General features: G+C 35.1%; 1 protein-coding gene across 3 annotated transcripts in view; it reads right to left on the bottom strand.

Moving 5' to 3' along the window:
- The window catches only part of LOC150092634 (dyslexia-associated protein KIAA0319-like protein), a 511,769-nt gene that overhangs the window by 263,593 nt on the left and 230,146 nt on the right, over positions 1-18,030 (bottom strand). For all 3 annotated transcript variants that reach the window (XM_090414369.1, XM_090414371.1, XM_090414370.1), the window contains one exon: positions 10,016-10,080. In XM_090414369.1, the coding sequence (XP_090270495.1) occupies positions 10,016-10,080 (65 nt within the window). The remainder of the gene's footprint in view (positions 1-10,015; positions 10,081-18,030) is intronic.

Raw genomic sequence — 18,030 nt, 5'->3', positions numbered from 1 at the left:
AATGCTAACCCAAACAATGAAATTCAGAAATGGTAGTTTGATGGTATGGTCTTGTTTTTCCTAGTTTGGCCTCAAACCCGTTTATGGTGATGTGAAGACTGAACTCTGTGAAGTATCTGAACATTCTGAACAATGCAATGCTTTCTACTTTGTGGCATTTCTACAGAACTGACCACTGTCTCTTTCAGTAAGACAATATACCATGTTATAAGGCTGTTGCTGTAACTGCAAGATTTGTGAACATAAACATCACCACACTTAACTGGCCCCCACAGAGCCCTGATCTCAACCCTACTGAACATCTGTGAGATGGAATGGAGAGTTGGGTGAGGGATGTCTGCTCCACAACAGTCTAAGACCTCATTACACGTCTATAGGAAGAATGGTCCAAAATTTCCATTGATTTCTATGGTACACAGGTGGAACATATGTCCCATAGGATTGCTGCAGTCACTGCAGCAAAAGGAGGTCCTACATCTTATTAAGGTGGATGGCATGACTATTTGTTCCTCACAATATGGTGAGGAACAAATATTAAAAACAAAAACAAAAATAAAAACAAAAGTCAATAGAAGAAGTTCTACTGACTTCTTTCCAAGCAGTGAGAATAGTCATTCAAAATTTCAAGAGCCAATGAGTCCAGGGCAATTCATGTATACTAATTACAGACAACCAGGAATTAAAATGCAGAAATTTTGTAATTTTTGAACATTAATAAGACACGATTGGTGTATGAGGAGGAGGATATAATTACAGATGAAAAATATCAGGGTAAGAAAATAAAGATTTCAATAAGGCCTAGCCATTCCTTATATTTGGCAAATATCTAAAAAAAAATAGAATACTGCAAAATACATGAAAGTCACATTTCAACTACTCCAAAATTAAAAAGTATACTCAGCTCCTCTAAGGATCTCCTTTCCTACCCTTGCTTACATAGACATATACTAGATCCAATGCACGTGTAACTTACCCTACATGCGTGAAATAGGTCATACAATCCCAGAACAGAAAGGAGAACACAAAGGACATCAAATTCCTTCATCATGGGAAATCAGGCTTCTCTGACCATGCAAGATGGAGAAGAGTGGAAAAGCACTCAGTCCTTATATTGCAGCAAAACTTGGTACAAATGCATATTCAAAGATGTGTAAAATGCTAATCCACTAACCCATCTTAACAAGAATGATAGCTTAAAAGTCACAAGGATTTGGATAGCTCATCTGCAACCTACATAACATTTAGAAAAGAACTCCAACAATTTTTCCAGCATGAATAACCCATATATTGGATACAGAAACCAGGAAGAATAGATACTGAACCAGTGGTCCAAAGTGCATAAACAGGACTATCAGAAACTGAATCTCAACCAGATGCTAAGTATTTAATTATTATTACCATACATGCCAGTGTATAAGACAATATTTGAAGTTGAAAAATATTGCTGAAACGAGGGAATTGTTATATGTGTCTCATCTTAAGCTTTTTCATGAACCATTGAGGTTCTTTAGCTGTGGACTTCACAACCACGACCATCTCGAGGATGAAGTGGTTGTGGCTACTTTTCTTCCTATCAACAAATTATCAACATGGTTTCCATCTTCAAAAGGTGGACGGTGTCCTCTGAGAGAGCTAGAGGAAACTAGCTATCTCTCTTTTCCAATACGCTATAGCTGTTAGCTCACCTCTTAGCAACTCTGACCATAACATTGTCTATAATTCCTTTTCTACAGACTAACCTACTGACAGTAAATCTCAGCCTCTTGTCCTATGTCACTACACTGATGCCTAATGAGATGAACTATGGGAATTTCTAACCCTTTCCGTTGTCTGATTAAATGTCTATATTCTCCTGATTCAAAATCTAACACCTTATCTAATCAAATAACTGTATGTGGCCTCTCTCAATGAATCCCTGACTCCATCGAGGTCTCTCTTAATAATAATAATAATCCTTGCTGGAATGAAGGCATTCACTTCCCATTCCACTCAAAACCTTGGAGAGTAGTCAGAATACCCTCCTCGTCCTCATTTTTCAACACTGTGCAATATAAAAATAGTTATCCAAAATAAAAATTCAGAATACCTTAAATAATTAAAAACTTGTGTTTCAGCATTAAAACCAATCATGTGTCACCTAAACCACTTGTTAATGAAAATAAGCCATCATCCAGCCTGACTCTAGGTCACAGAGGGTCTTTTCCCTGCCATCTTGACATCAAACACCTTCTTTACTACTTCATTTGAAATTAGCTTTAATCACACATTCCTGAATGTTTCCTAACATCTTCATCCTTAATATAATTCTCTCATTGATTGAATCTGTTTGCTTCCCTATTTTTCTTAGATCTATCATATCTGTGATCTACAGTCTTTGATCCATTTCTAATCCTACTCTCAGATCCACAAGTTAAAATTAGTTTGAACACTATTTTCTTATATACAGCTAGTTTTAGTGTTTTGACTGATTTCTCTCATAATTAATGCTTCCTACCATCTTCATTCTTAATACTGTTCTCCTATTAAGCAGCATCTAAATGTACCTAGAGTCAGAAGGATAAATCAGGAAGGAGTTAGATGGATGATTAATCCTGGTTAGTTTCATTAAGCAGGAACTGCACACAAAGAAAGATTGTGATTGGATTATAAAGAAAAAGGTGATCAGCATGCCCATGAGCAGTATAAGGCACAAGCAAGAAGGGTGACCTGAATGATAAAGAAGATCAAAGCTAATTATGAGAGAAAACAAGTTGATGAGGATAAAAGAAATTATTATTATTACGGGTATCTCCATGGAGTCAGTAGACTCATCGTGGGAGACCCAAACTAGCAAAACAAATATCTGTCATATCTCTTCTTGAATTCATTTACAGATCAAGAGCTCACAACTAAGTCAGGCAATTAATTCCACTCATTCACCACCCTCCAGGCAAAAAAACTTGTTCTGACACCCTTGTTAACCACACTCTTCTTTAATTTCCAGGGATGACCTCTTTTTCTTCCATCACTATCACACAGCTGAAACATCTCCCCTGCATCAATCCTATAAAAACCTTTATTAAATGTTTCTATCATATCCCCTCTTCTCCGCCTATCAACCAACCTTTGCAATCCACAAGCTCTCAATCTGTCAATGTAGGGAGCATTTTTTACATCACTTACCAACTTAGTCACTCTTCTCTGAACCTTCTCCACAGCCTACTCATCTCCAAGGAATCCAGGTGACCAGACCTGAGCACAGTAATCCAAACGTGGAAGTATCAACGCTTTATAAAGAGGAATAATAACCTCTTTATCTCTGGATGTCAGTGTCTTCCTCAACAACCACGTAATCCTATGTGCAATCTTGGACACCTTAGCAATGTGTCCTCTGAACTTCATCTCCCTATCTACCAACACCCCTAAGTCCCTAGTCTCATCAATCTCTTGGTGTACTGTTCCATCAATGTAGTACACAGCTGGTAATCTTTTAATCCCAAAATGCATGACTTTACACTTTTCCACAGTGAACTGACATCCATTACCTTTTGCCCATTCTACCAATTTATTTAAATCATCCTGCAAACTTTCAACATCAGCTTGATTTTTTATTGCACTACCCAACTTTGCATCATCAGCAAACAACTGAATATCTTCCTGTAAGCCATTTCCTATATCATTTATATACAAATTAAACAACAATGGTCCAAGCACAGAGCCCTGAGGCACACCACTGGTCACCTGCCTCATCCTGGACTTGGCTCCTCCATACACCACCTTCTGGTATCTCTCCCTGAGCCATTCTCCTATCCATATCATCAATTTAATATCCATTCCCATCTTCTCCAATTTGCATAACAGTGTTCCATGGGGTATTCTGTCAAAAGCCTTAGCAAAATCCAGGTACCACTGTGTAGCCAGTTCCTTTGTCCAACTCAGATGTCATTCTATTATGAAAAGTTAATAGACTGCTAAGGCAGGATCTACCTTTAAGAAAACCATGTTGGCCTCTATAGAGTATCATATCCTGATCCACCCATTCTTGAATTTTGTCTTTAACCAACTTTTCCAATACTTTTGCCACTACTCCTGAGATGATGATTGGTCTGTAATTAACTACCGCAGTTTTAGAGCCACCCTTATGCAAAGGAACCACTTTGCCTAACTTCTACTCCCTAGGGACCATACCAGAGTTCAAACTTAAATTAAATATCCAAGTAAGAGGGATTAACAATTCGTTTGCACATTCACACAACACCCGAGCTGATATTCCATCTAAACCTACAGCCCAAAATCCTAAAGAGTTCATTCACTATGTGGCAAGAAAAAGGAGGAATGACCATGGAAGGATGACTTTAAAAAGTGCTGATGACCGGGAGTTAGCAGAAGAAAACCAAATAGTTGAATTACTGAGTGAGCATTTTGTAGGGGTGTGCCACCTAGGTGGCAACATTGCAATGGCAGATGTGACATTAACTGATAGGAGAATTCATCTACTACTTCTTCTTCCCTCTTTTACCTTGCGGTGTCGAGGTTTTTTTTTCCTATTCATTTAACTGCAACCGTACACAAGGATAAGGTCGTTAGCCCTATGCCTCCCGGTGTATCCTAAGTCTGTAGAAGCGTTCAATTCTCAAAGCCGGTTTGTCTGTTTGCGGGATAAAAAACACCAGATAAACTGGGGAGAAAAACCCTGTGATCCATACCCAACACTGGCTAACTTGGCTCTGTTAGCCAGTCTTGTCTGAGAAAGATCCTAAGCTCGTCATGTCAGCAACAGGAATCGAACCCAGGACACCCCTTTCCTCGGCATATGGTTGTGAAGTTCATAGCCACTCAGCTAACTGCACAGACTGATAATAGAATAGAGGTGCATAAATTGTAGAACCTTAATATGAACACAGCCATGGGATTAGATGGTATATCAGCCAATGTATTATGAGAATGTGCAAGGGAATTATCAGTTCCTCTGATCAAGCTGTTTAATTTAAGCCTCAATAGTGGGAGGGTGTCACTGTAGTGGAAAGAAGGCAAAATCAACATCTCAGGAGTGGTGTTTAAGGTATTGAAGAAATTGGTGAAAGATAGAATTCAGGACTGGGTGGATAAGAACGTGATACTCTATAAGAGACAACATGTTTTTGTGAAGAATAGGTCTTACCTTAGTAATTTGATTACTTTTTATAATCAAGTAACAATGGAGTTGAATAAGGGGAAATGGCTACTCAGTGATATTGCTAGACTTTGCAAAACTCCTCATAATTATCTTTTAACTGTTAATATATTATCTCTGTTAATTGCCTGTATTAAATGGCCACTCAGGATGATTACAGAAACTTAAGTCTCTAGCAGGAATAAGACCATAATAAAATCCAAGAATTGATGGTTTAAACAGTAATAGTGCAAAGATTATTAGCAAATTAGTCTTATCACAAATCTAGCAAAGGAGTTTTTAACATCATCATCAAATTCCTGACATGTACCTTTTCTAAATTGTTCGTTAATATAGTCTCATCTTTAACAGGTTACTGACATTGCAAAGCAATCTTAATAATCAATGGGAAAAATTACACCTGTTCCATAACCTTTAAAAATTTTTGTCTAAACATTTAAAACTCTTTTACTGTTAATTATAAATAAAATGTAAAGGGAAATTAAAAAAAAACAGTAAAAATAATATTGAGAATTAAAACGTTTTATTTTTTTGCAAGAAACTTATCAACGATAGTTTGAACGGCGTTTGTCTTTTTCTCATCATGTAACTTACAATATGAAGCGAGCATCTTTTCTATGCCTAGGCAAATTGTCATACACGTCCATGTATGAAGAGATATGCATTGACCAATCACTGACAGACTTTTAAATAAATGGTGATTGATCGATCAACTAATCATGATGCACATCTGTTATTTAATGATTTGTGCACTGAAGAGCTAGCAGCCAAGTTTGTACTTTATGCAATTGCTCATAGTTAATATACCATGGTTGAAATTTGAACAGTGTTGTTAGGAAGACTGGTGTTATTTAAATAAACCTTGGTAATTGAAATTTGTGCATATCTGAGCCATGCAAAGTGAGGACTGCCTATATTTTATCTGTGTAGGCATTTGAGTGGTTAAAACAAAAGTGAAAGTTCTTAGTGAAGTGAAAAGTGTTGCACTAGTTAATATGACAGTAACCCATAAACGTGACAATGGGAAAACTTAATAGTGTAGATCAGGGGTCGGCAACCGGCGGCCCGCATGCAGCCCAAACATGCATTTTTGGCAGCCCAATAAAAGGTTGACCATACTTACATGGCACATATGTTGAATTATTTAAATAATACATTTTATAATGTGAATAATAAATTAAAACAATTTTATACCTATACTTCGTGATATCGCTGTGCAACTTGGCACGAGTCATCAGGAGTGAGGATAACAAGGCGACCTCATCCGACGACAACCGAGATTTTGGCGCACTTTTGCAGTCACGTTCCTTGGTCCGTCTTTTAATATAATTTAATAATCCAATAACATCAACTATTATTTTCAGAGGATATATATTTGTTAAAAATAATTTCAAAAATGGTTGACATGTAAAATTGCAGATGAAGGAAGAAGGTTTAATGATGAATGGAACAGCAAGTACTTCTTTATTGAAATTGGGGGTAAGCCCCTTTGTCTTACTTGTCATAAAAGTGTTGCTGTTATGAAAAAATATAATATCAGATGTCATTACAAGAATGAACATGAAAGCTAATACATGGATTCGAACCGTGAACTTGGAAAATATCAAATTAATAAATTACAAACTTCGTTGACTGCTCAACAAAACATATTTAAGAAGCAAAGTATTCATAATGAATCGATTGTTCATACTAGTTATGTCATAGGGAAACTTGTTGCAAAAGAAGGAAGGTGTTATACAGATTCAGAATTTATTAAACGATGTTTATTAGCTGAAAATAAACAAATATGCCCAGAAAAGAAGACGTTATTTCAAAATATTAGTTATCTGCCAGGACTTGTACAAGGCGAGTAGAAGAAATCGGTATCAATTTATTTAAGCAGCTTAAATTTAAAGCAAAATCATTTGAGTGTTACGCTCAGGCAATGGATGAAAGTACTGAAGTAACAGGCACTGTGCAGTTAATGTTATTTATTCGGAGCATCAATAGTCACTTTGATGTTCATGAAGAATCGGACAGTTTGTGTGGTTTAAAAGGTACTACAATGACTTGTTCATAAAGGTAAAAGAAACTATTGATTCTTTAGAATTGGACTGGAAAAAAATTATATAGTGTGACAACCGATGGTGGAAGAAATATTTGTGGCTCTAACACAAGTACAGTAGGTCAAATTTGTGCAGAATTACAGAATTTAGGTTATGATAATGCAATGGTGTTCCATTGCATCATTCATCAGGAAGCACTTTGTAGCAAAATTTTATCATCAATGAAAGATATTATGAACATTGTGATATCAACTGTAAATTACATCTGATGCAACAGTCTGAAATACTGCCAATTTCAAGAAATCTTGATAGAAATAGAATTGGAGTATGAGGACGTTATCTACTACTCAGCTGTTAGAAGGTTAAGCAGAGGTGCTGTGCTAAAAAGATTTTTTTAATTTATGTGAAGAAATAGATATTTTCATGACGGAACACGAAAATACTGTCCCACAACTATCGAATAAAAAATGGATTATGTCTCTTGCATTTATGGTAGATATTACAACGTACCTTAATGAACTTAATTTGAACCTGCTGGGCCAAGGTAAATACTAGCAGAACTGTTTTCCAACATAAAAGCTTTTGAATGCAAACTATGTCTGTTGAAGAAACACAAGATGTAAGAAAATCTACATCAATATATTTGTTGCAATTTGCATCTACAATTGAATGGCAAACACAAAAGGAAATTTTTTTGTTGGTACTATTGAAGATTTACAAACGTAATTTTCAACAAGATTTGTGGATTTTCATAAAAATAGCATTGAAATGCGATTATTTTTGAACCCTTTTAATGTTGACATTGATGATGTACCAAACCAACTACAGATGGAAGTTTTGGAATTACAACACAATGAAACATTAAAGAACGCATTTTCATTAGAAAATGTCCAAAAATTTTATTGATGCTTACCAAAAAAATTTGAAGGATTAATCAGTTTTGCAAAGAAGATGATAGTCGCATTTGGAATCACATATATTTGCAAACAAGCATTTTCTGCCATGAGTTTTAGAAAAAATAAATTTCCTTTTCGACTGATAGATGAATATTTGCATGCTTCAATTCAAATTTGCACCTCAGGTTATAAAGTGGATCTAGATAATTTGGCTAAGGGAAAACAATCACAAAAGGCACATTAATCAGGAAGACACATATACTGTGATGCATAAACTATCTTCTTTGTTTTTAGGCGATAATAATTTTTCATTGAGTTTCATGCTTGTTTCATATCTCGTACTTTACATGACTGTGATCTGGAATCTAACATGTTATATGGCCAGAGTATGCCTGAAATTCAAGTCTCATCTTGGGAAAGATCCCACAGGAATGGAAGGAATATATGATAATTCTAATGCAAATGTGATGCAAAGAATGATGTGTCTAACTATCAACATCTCTGGAGTAATTGTAAAGACTTGATCAGTTCATAAGAATTTGCATACAGAAATGGGTGGATATACAAAGTATACTTTGCAAGGAACAGAATGAGTTTACTAAAGGGAGGTCATGTCCAAGCAATTTGCTCATATTTTATAAAAATGTTATGGCTGAGTTGGATAAAGGGAATCGATATACACGATACTGTTGGACTTTGTTAAGGCATGTGACAGAATACCACACGAAAGGCTGTTGCATAAACTAGAGAATATGAGCTGACAGACAGGTATCAGAAAATGGTATATGGATCTGCTAGATTTTTAAGGTGACCAGTGCCCAGGAATCAGTCGGACCATAGTTGTTTAATTATACTGGAAAGGAGCTGACAGGAGATTTTCAGCTTTTGCTGATGATGCAAAGATAGGCAGGGCAATCAGAGATGCAACTGATATACAGCATTCAGAAGATGATTTGAATAGGCTGGAGGTGTGGACAAACAATAATGGCTATCAATTCAATGTTAGTAAAAACAAATTTGTTGAAAGTTTAAACTTTCAACATCTTTCTCTAAATCCAAAGTAATTTAATAAAAAGGTGGCACACCATTTGGCAACTCCTATAGGTAAAGAAGACCTCACCATTGCTTCTGCCTGGTATCTCCACTTCTGGGCCTGGCTCCCACTGAAGAGACCTCAATAAAGGTCAAAACTAGTCTGGGTGGGGCCCTTCCCTTAATGCATAACATTATACATATCTGCAAGGAGATGTGTTTTGCATTATGGGAGATACTGAGATAGGAGTGATGTTAGCTTGGTCCACCTTTGCTACGAGTTGCCCGGTGTTGTACTACCTTACCCTATATACTCTATAGCTTTTAGTTATATTTTATATTTCTTTCAAAAAAGGAAAAAACTATGTACAGCTTTAGTTATAAAGTAAGCATTTTTCATTTTGTAACACAGTGGTGCGTGTCCAATAGTTCTTAGTATCTTCTCACTGTTTCTATCAATGTTTCATAGATTTTATCGATGGTAAATGATTTGCTTGGCTAAAAGCAATATAAACTATTTATTTCAAATTATATATATATATATATATATATATATATATATATATATGTGCATTAATGCATAGCATCATACATCTCCGCAAGGGGATGTGCTTTGCATTAAGGGAAAAATATTAAGGAAAGTGTTCAGAGCTGACCCCACCTTTACCACGAGTTACCTCAGACTTGCACTATATGCAGGCGCAAACTTGACTTACTTGTCTGTTTGCTTACTTGGGAAAAAAGATTAAAACCTAGCTTATAAAATTTCTTGGTATCTTTAACACACACACACACACACACACACACACATATATATATATATATATATATATGTATGTATAGAGAGAGAAAATATTTTAAACTAATTTTGGTAAATGAAATTCACAAACCTTTTTGAACTGTTACGTTAGCAAATGTGTAGTTAGACACCCCATCTGAATCGGTAACTGTAAGCCTTGAAAAGGAAAAAAAAAAACATAAAACAACAACAACCAGTGACAGGTTCAAAAAGTTAATTTCAGTGATAACAATGTTAGTATAAAACTATAAGAAAAAAGAATAATTCTGAAGTCTCAATGACTAGTTTCAAATTGATTTAATATTCTGTTTAAATACAAAATTCATAACGGAAAAACTCACATAAAAAGATTATTTAATTGTATAATTTTCGTCTGTGTATCACAGGCATCTTCAGTACATTTTAAGCTCAAATTAAACAATAACTGACAATTCCAAAAAGAGTTACCTAAGTAGCTAGTGTAAGATAACTAAAAAGGTCAATAAATTTCCTAAAAAAAAAAAAATTATATATACAATAAAAAGTTAGGAAAGATTAGCTGAATTATAAAGTACTATCTCCCATAAATGGGATAGATGTAAACCATCAGATCTGTTTAAGTTAGGCGAGTGAAATAAAGTTTCACATGTTTCTTTACAAAGCTGTTCCATGAGGAACCGACTTTTGTGAAGCACTCTTGTCTTTTTCCAATGAACTCTGTCTAGTGATGATGGCATGTTCTGCAAGTCCAGACTGTTCAGGTTCAAGGTATTGAATATAAGACTGGTGTTCTTCTAGCCGAAAAGAGGCAGATCTTCCTGTTTGTCCGAAATAAGATAATCCACAAGAGCAGTTTACCAATTCACAATCTGGTAAACACCTGGATAATTAAGATGTGGAAGATTGTCTTTAGGAGAAGTGAGAAAGGTGGAGATTTTTCTGAATGGTCGAAAGGCAACAAAAATATTCAGTGGTTTTAAAACTTTTGCTATACGTTCATTAATGCCTTGTACATAAGGGATAGGAATGCACGTTATTTCTTCTGTATTTGAAGAGGAAGACATATTAAAACTACTCAAAGCTCTTTTGATGAAGGAATTCTTATATCCATTAGATAGAAAGGAAGAAGTAATATATTGCAGTTAGATCGTCTGAAGAACAAAAGGAATGGGCACGATGAACCAGTGTTTTAATAGTTCCTGCCTTTTGACTGGGATGGTGATGAGATTCAGTATGGATATAATGGCCTGTAGGAGTCTTCTTTCTATAGACTGAGAAATGTAGGTTACCATCTCACTGGCAAAGAATTAGAAGATCTAAAAAGGCTAACTGCTTATTTGATTCCACTTCTAGGGTAAACTGGATCCTTGGATGAAGTGCATTTAACTTAGTGAGAAACTGTTGAAGTGCATCAGAAGAGCCATTCCATATAGCAAATATGTCATCGATACATCTGAACCAATGAATAGGTCTAGGAGAAATGTTGTCAAAGATATGTTGTTCAAAATGTTCCATAAAGAAGTTGGAGATAGCAGGAGAAAGAGGATTGCCCATTGCTGTTCCTTCAATTTGTTGATACAACTTATTTTTAAAGGAAAAATAACCAGAATGTATTATAAAATCAAATATTTTTACAATGTCTGAAGGAAATTCCTGTTGCAGTAATTCAATGCTGTCAGATAAAGGAACATTTGTAAATAAAGCAACAATATCTACACTGATCATGATATCCGAAATGTCCAAATGAAGATCTGAAATTTTATTTTTGAAATCCAAAGTATTTTTTATATAAGTATCAGTTCTTCTAGTTGAAGAAGTGAGAAGATTTGATAAAAATTTTGAAATTTTGTAAGTGGGACAACCTATGCAATCTACAACGGGCCTCAATGGAATGCCTGGTTTATGAACTTTCGGAAGACCATACAATTCTAGGTGGATGACCGAAAAAGGTTTTAAGTTTTTTCTTTTGATCTTCATTCCATGTAGATACATTATCTATAAGAGAATTAAATTTCTTCAATTGACTCCCGGCAGGATCCGACGTAAGAGGCCTATAAGTTGAATAGTCGCAGAGTAATAGAGACATTTTTCTCTCATATTCCTCTATCTTGAAACAGCCTTCTCCTTGTCAGCTTTCGTAATAATTAAATTATTGTTATTCTTAAGTCATTTCAATGCTTTAAATTCGGAGTAAGAAAGATTAGGACGTGGAGGTTTGGCATTAAAAAGAATTTTCGCACATTCAAAACGTAACCTGTTGGCTGATTTTTGGGATAAGGATTGAATATCTCCATCTATGTTATGAAAAAAATCCATCAGGGGCACCTTATTCGGCGCAACGGCGAAATCATGTCCTTTTGATAAAACAAAACGTTCACTGTCTGTTAGTGGACGTCCGGAAACATTGATAACTATTTTATCTGTATCACTAATAATATTACTGGATCTAGGTAGGCTGACCAAAGATTCAAACTTGCACTTTAACTTATCACGAGAATCATTAAAGATCTTTAGGTAAGAAGCCGAAGATATGCGCAATAAAGTGTTAAAAGTTTCAGATGTTAAAACACATTCTAGAGTGTTCTTGATGTCCATAATTTCTCTAGTTAAGAGGGCTAGAGATTTCTTAGCGTCGTGTAGCTGATAATTCAAAAGAGACTTACTAGCTTTTAAATAGATCCGATGAGCTCTTGGAGACCTAAAAACTTCTTTTATTTTACAACAGGTAGGAATAATCTGAGCCATCTTACATCAGGAGATATGGAAGATAGTACTTTATAATTCAGCTAATCTTTCCTAACTTTTTATTGTGTGTGTGTGTGTATATATATATATATATATATATATATTTTTTTTTTTTTTTTTTTTTGTTAGGAAATTTATTGACCTTTTTAGTTATCTTACACTAGCTCTCAGGGGCTCACATTGGTAAGGTCATGGCAAACCCGAGATGCCCAAGCTATACCTGATCTTACTTCATACAATATGCACTTGGTATATCATATCTGGAGACTGGTCTTCTACTCTTCTTTCCCTCTACTCTCTCTTACTTCTTACTCCTTCCCCCCCAGTGCTATTAGAGCAACTCGAGGGCAAGGGAGTGACTCTTTCCTCTCAAATTGTAGTTTCCACTATCTACTAAAAAAAGAAGCTGAATTCAGGTCAAGGAGTGGTGGTTGACATTTGACAAAAATTTAACCATTGAAACTGAATGAATTCTAATCAACCTAAAGATACATGCCTGCTCGACCGTCACCCAGTCAAACAATGGTCATGCCCACTATTAGGGAACCAAGATAGTGAAGGCAAAAAATATGCTATTGGAACAAAACATCACCTAATAGACAGGAAAAAAACATAACAAGTATAGAAACATGCAATGTAAGAGCTCTTCACCAGGAAGGAGCATTGGAAATACTACTGCATGAATTAGACAAATACCAATGGGAAGTGATTGGACTCTGCGAAACCAGATGGACTGGAAAAGGAGAACTCCACCATGGACAGTACAAAATCTTAACTTCAGGAAGGGAGGAAAACAAACACCAAGGAGTAGCAGCACTTATATTAAAACCAAAGGCTTAAAACTCTCTATTGTCCTACAATCCTATCTCATCTAGGATAATTAAAGCAAGATTCAAAACATCAATCGGATCACTAACTATAATTCAAGTATGCTTACCAACTTCGACATCATCAGAAGAAGACATTGAGGAGTTCTATATAGATCTGCAAAAAGCAGTACAGCAGACATCAAGTCAAGATCTCCTAATTGTAATGAGGAACTTAAATGCAAAAGTAGGCAAAGACTGGGATACCTGGCCAAGAGTAATCGGAAAGTTCGGGAATGGAGAAAGCAATGAATGTGGCAAAAGACTGCTAAACTTCTGCTCAAATAATAGATAACAATAACCAACACTCTCTTTAAACATCCAAAACCCCAAAGAAAATGGACATGGATATCACCAGACAGACAAACCAAGAATATGATAGACTATATTATTGTAAACTAAAGATGGAAATCAAGTATCCTAAATTGCAGATCCTTCTCTGCAGATTGTGGATCAGACCATAAGCTAGTATTAGCAAACCTAAGAATAAAGTTAAAATCTGGAAGTACTTTTAAAGTCAAAAGGAGACTAAATATAAAAAACTACAGGACAACAATATTCTACGAAAATATCAACTAGAACTAGATAAAAATCTGAAGGAACTACCAAAACAGAATATAAACATCAAAGAACATTGGTCCAAATTAAAGGAAATAATATTAAATTTGGCAGAAAAAACAAGAGGTTACACAGAAAGAGAAAATAAAAAGGATTGGATCTAGAATTAAGTAAAAAGGTTAAGAGATCAAAGGAAAAGCATGAAACAAAAACAGAACTATAACAGAAATGAATATAATAGATTAACCTGAGAAATTAGAAAACTAATTAAAAGAGACAAGAAAACTGGTTAGAAGAAAAATGCAAAATGGCAGAAAAGCTATCAAAAGAAAATAGCCTTCATGGATTATATAAACAAATAGACCAAATTAATAAGACACGGACAACAAAAATTATAATGATCAAAAACAAAGAGGGACAACTAATTGAAAGTAAAACAAAAAGAATGGCCAGATGGGAAGAACACTTCAGAGATTTATATAATAAAAACAGCTCCCAGGATATTACGATTCCAGCCACTGAAATGGAAGAGAAAACAAACATCTTTACCAAAGAAATAATAGCACATAGCATAGAAAAACTCAAAACTAGGAAAGCACCTGTCATTTATCAAATACATGCAGAATTCTTAAAAGAAGGAAAGGAACAACTTTTGGAACCATTAAAAACATTATTTGAAAGGATCTACAAAAACGAAGCACTGCCTACTGATTGGACCAAATCAGTCATAATTCCTATATACAAAAAAGGAGATAAAACAATGCAATAATTACAGAGGCATTAGCCTCCTCAGTATTCCAAGTAAAGTTATTACGAAAATACCCCAAAAACAAATTAAGCCATATATAGAACTGGCACTAGGAGAAGAACAAGCAGGTTTCAAACCAGGGCGAAGCACAATTGATCAACTATTCACCTTAAGGCAGCTAATAGAAAAGACACTGGAGTACAACCAAAGTTGCTACATAAATTTCATAGACTTTCGTCAGGCATTTGATTCAATCTGTAAAAGAGAACTATGGAAAACTATGGAAGAATTTGGAATTCCCAACAAAAGAATAATAAAGAATCTGCATGAGAAATCTGAAAGTGCAATACGAATGGAGGACACCTTAACCAACTGGTTCCACACAGAGAGCGGAGTAAGACAGGGATGCAATCTGTCACCAGACCTGTTCAATCTTACACTGGAAGAAGCAACCAATAAGGCCTTAAACAATGAAGACTCCGGAATCAAAATATATATTGGGAAAATGTGACAGATTTAAAATTTGCAGACGACATTGCATTACTTGCAAGCACAGAAGAAAATCTACAGCAAATTTCTGATAAAATAAAGTAGTGTATAAAATCTGGATTAAACATAAATATAAACAAAACAAAAATTATGCAAATAGGAAAAAGAAGCACCAATCTGAAAATTGAAATTGATAGCAAGAATCTAGAGCAGGTAGAAAACTTCACCTACCTTGGAGGAGTTATTGAGTACAATGGTGAAATTATAAAAGATATAAACAGACGAATCAGTCAAGCATCCCAAACTTTTGGACGACTTAATAAAATATGGAAGGCAAGAGACATCAAACAAGTAACAAAAGTAAGAATCTATGAAACAATGATCCTTCCAATACTCCTCTATAGAAGTGAATGCTGGAATCTCAAAAAGGCTGAAGAGAAAAAATTATTAGTTACTGAAATGGGTTGGCCAAGAAGATTACTTGGAGTATCTCTGTTTGATCCACTAAGAAACGAAGAGATAAGGAAACGACTAAAACAAGAAATAACAATAATAGACAAAATCCAAGAAAGAGGACTGCGATGGCTTGGCCATGTGACCAGAATGGGAACAGAAAGGCTACCATCTAAAGCCCTGAATACAACGATGGAAGGTAAAAGATCCAAAGGACAGCCCAGAATTAGATGGATAGACAAAATAAAAGAGGACCTGAAAACCAAATCACAACAAGCAGCACCAAACTGGACAGAATTGTTCGGACTCTCCCAGGACAGACGGAAGTGGAAAGAGTTCATTCGGCCTCAACATCATCCACATAGATGATGGAAGAGAGAAGAAGACACTAGCTACTTAGGTGACGTTTTTTGGAATTGTCTCATTTATTGTCTCATTTGAGCTTAAAATGTACTGAAGATGTCTGTGACACACAGGCGAAAATTATACTATTAAATAACCTTTTTATGTGAGTTTTTCCGTTATTAATTTTGTATTTATATGTCTGCTCACGGTTTGCCATTATTAAAACTTAATATTCTGTTTGTCAAACACATAGGCAAGGAAAGGTAAAAACTGCATATACATTGATCTTAAGAATCATTAAAAAACACTTAGAGGTTGCCAGCAGAACTAGAAGCATTTTTTTTAAATAATTTATTCAGATGAATATGGATAGTAATCCACTCCTAAGTTCAGTCAACAAAAATCCAGTTATAGTTTTATAATGGAATATTTGGCAAGAAATTATTTTATTTTTGTATTTTTGTTTTCATTTATATTTTAAACTAACATAGGAAAGTATATCTCTGCACATATTAACCAACTTACTGGGCATGTTGATTTTACATGTTACCCAAAACATGGATGCAAAGTATCCATTAAAGTAACATTCAGATATCACTGAAATAACATGGATACAAAGCATAAAATTGGTTGATATAATTAGCTACCCATCCATCCAGATGGATGAATATACACGTGGATAGATGGTTAGTTAACAATAAATTGAGTAGAACAAAGAATCAATTCTGAATTTCTAGTGATGAGTTCACTCAGTGGATTCCCACTGTTTGAGTGAACTATCTCTTGGCATGCAACTACACATATAAACATTTGTTTGTTTATATTAGGATAAAATATGAATGAAAACAAGAATATATTTTTACAAAAAAGAGCATTCCAAATTGGTGAAAAATACTTGCTATCTCGAATCCAGAAAATGTAATGTTTTTCATATGAAAATAGCTTATTAGAGATGGTTTAATATATGCATATAGCGAGATTACCAATTACAGTCATCCCTCGACTTGCGTCCATTTGAGTTAAGTCCTCTCGAAGATATATCCGTGATCCCATAAGTGAATAAATAACATTTTCGGCTATACTTTTGAACAAGACACAAGCGAGCATAAGGTAAAGCATGCACAGTGGCAACCTCCCTCGGCAGTAGGCACGTGTTTTCAACAGTTCCTCTGTTGATTTTGTGTTTGAGAAATGGGTTATTTGTGTATTTATCGTTAAATATTTTGCGATGTTTTGTGCAACATGGACTACAACCAAAATCAAAAAACCTAGTGAAAAATCACAGAAAAAGAGGTGAGCAATTGATCTTGAAACGAAGTTGCAAGTTATAAAGCAACATGAAGCTGGTAAGCCCAGCAATGTGATTGCACATGACTTAGAATGGTCTCATTCTACAGTGACGACCATTTTGAAAAATAAGGATAAAATCATAGAGGCTGTGAAAGGATCTGCTTCCATTAAATTGATGATAGTGACCAAGCAACAACAAGGTTCTATTGGTGATGTGGAAAAGCTACTTGCATCATGAATAGAGGACCTGAACCAAAAGCGCATAACCCCTTAGAACAGTGACCATAACCGCTAAGGTATTAAGTCTCTTCAGCATGTTGAAGGAGAAAGCAGAACCAATTATGACTCTGAAACCAGCTTCTTCCAGCTGGTTCATGAGATTCAAGCAGTGTTTTGAGCTGCATAATGTGAAAATGTATGGGAATCTGCAAGTGCTGAGAAGGCTGCCATGGAGTTTGTGGAAAAATTGGATAAAATTATTACAGAGGAAAATTATTTGCCACAGCAAATATTTAATATGGATGAGACATCCTTGTTTTGGAAAAAAATGCCCAAGCGAACATTCATCCAGAAAAAGCTAAAATCTATACCTAGATTCAAAGCTCAATGCCCATATTACGATTCTCTTATGGG

The sequence above is a fragment of the Typopeltis vanoorti genome, chromosome 25 (genome assembly GCF_054136105.1).
Source record: "Typopeltis vanoorti isolate ZY-2024b chromosome 25, IOZ_Tvanoo_1.0, whole genome shotgun sequence".
Lineage (NCBI taxonomy): Eukaryota > Metazoa > Arthropoda > Arachnida > Uropygi > Thelyphonidae > Typopeltis > Typopeltis vanoorti.
The sequence above is the reverse complement of the archived record's forward strand: the minus strand, read 5'-3'. Positions and strand labels throughout refer to the sequence as shown.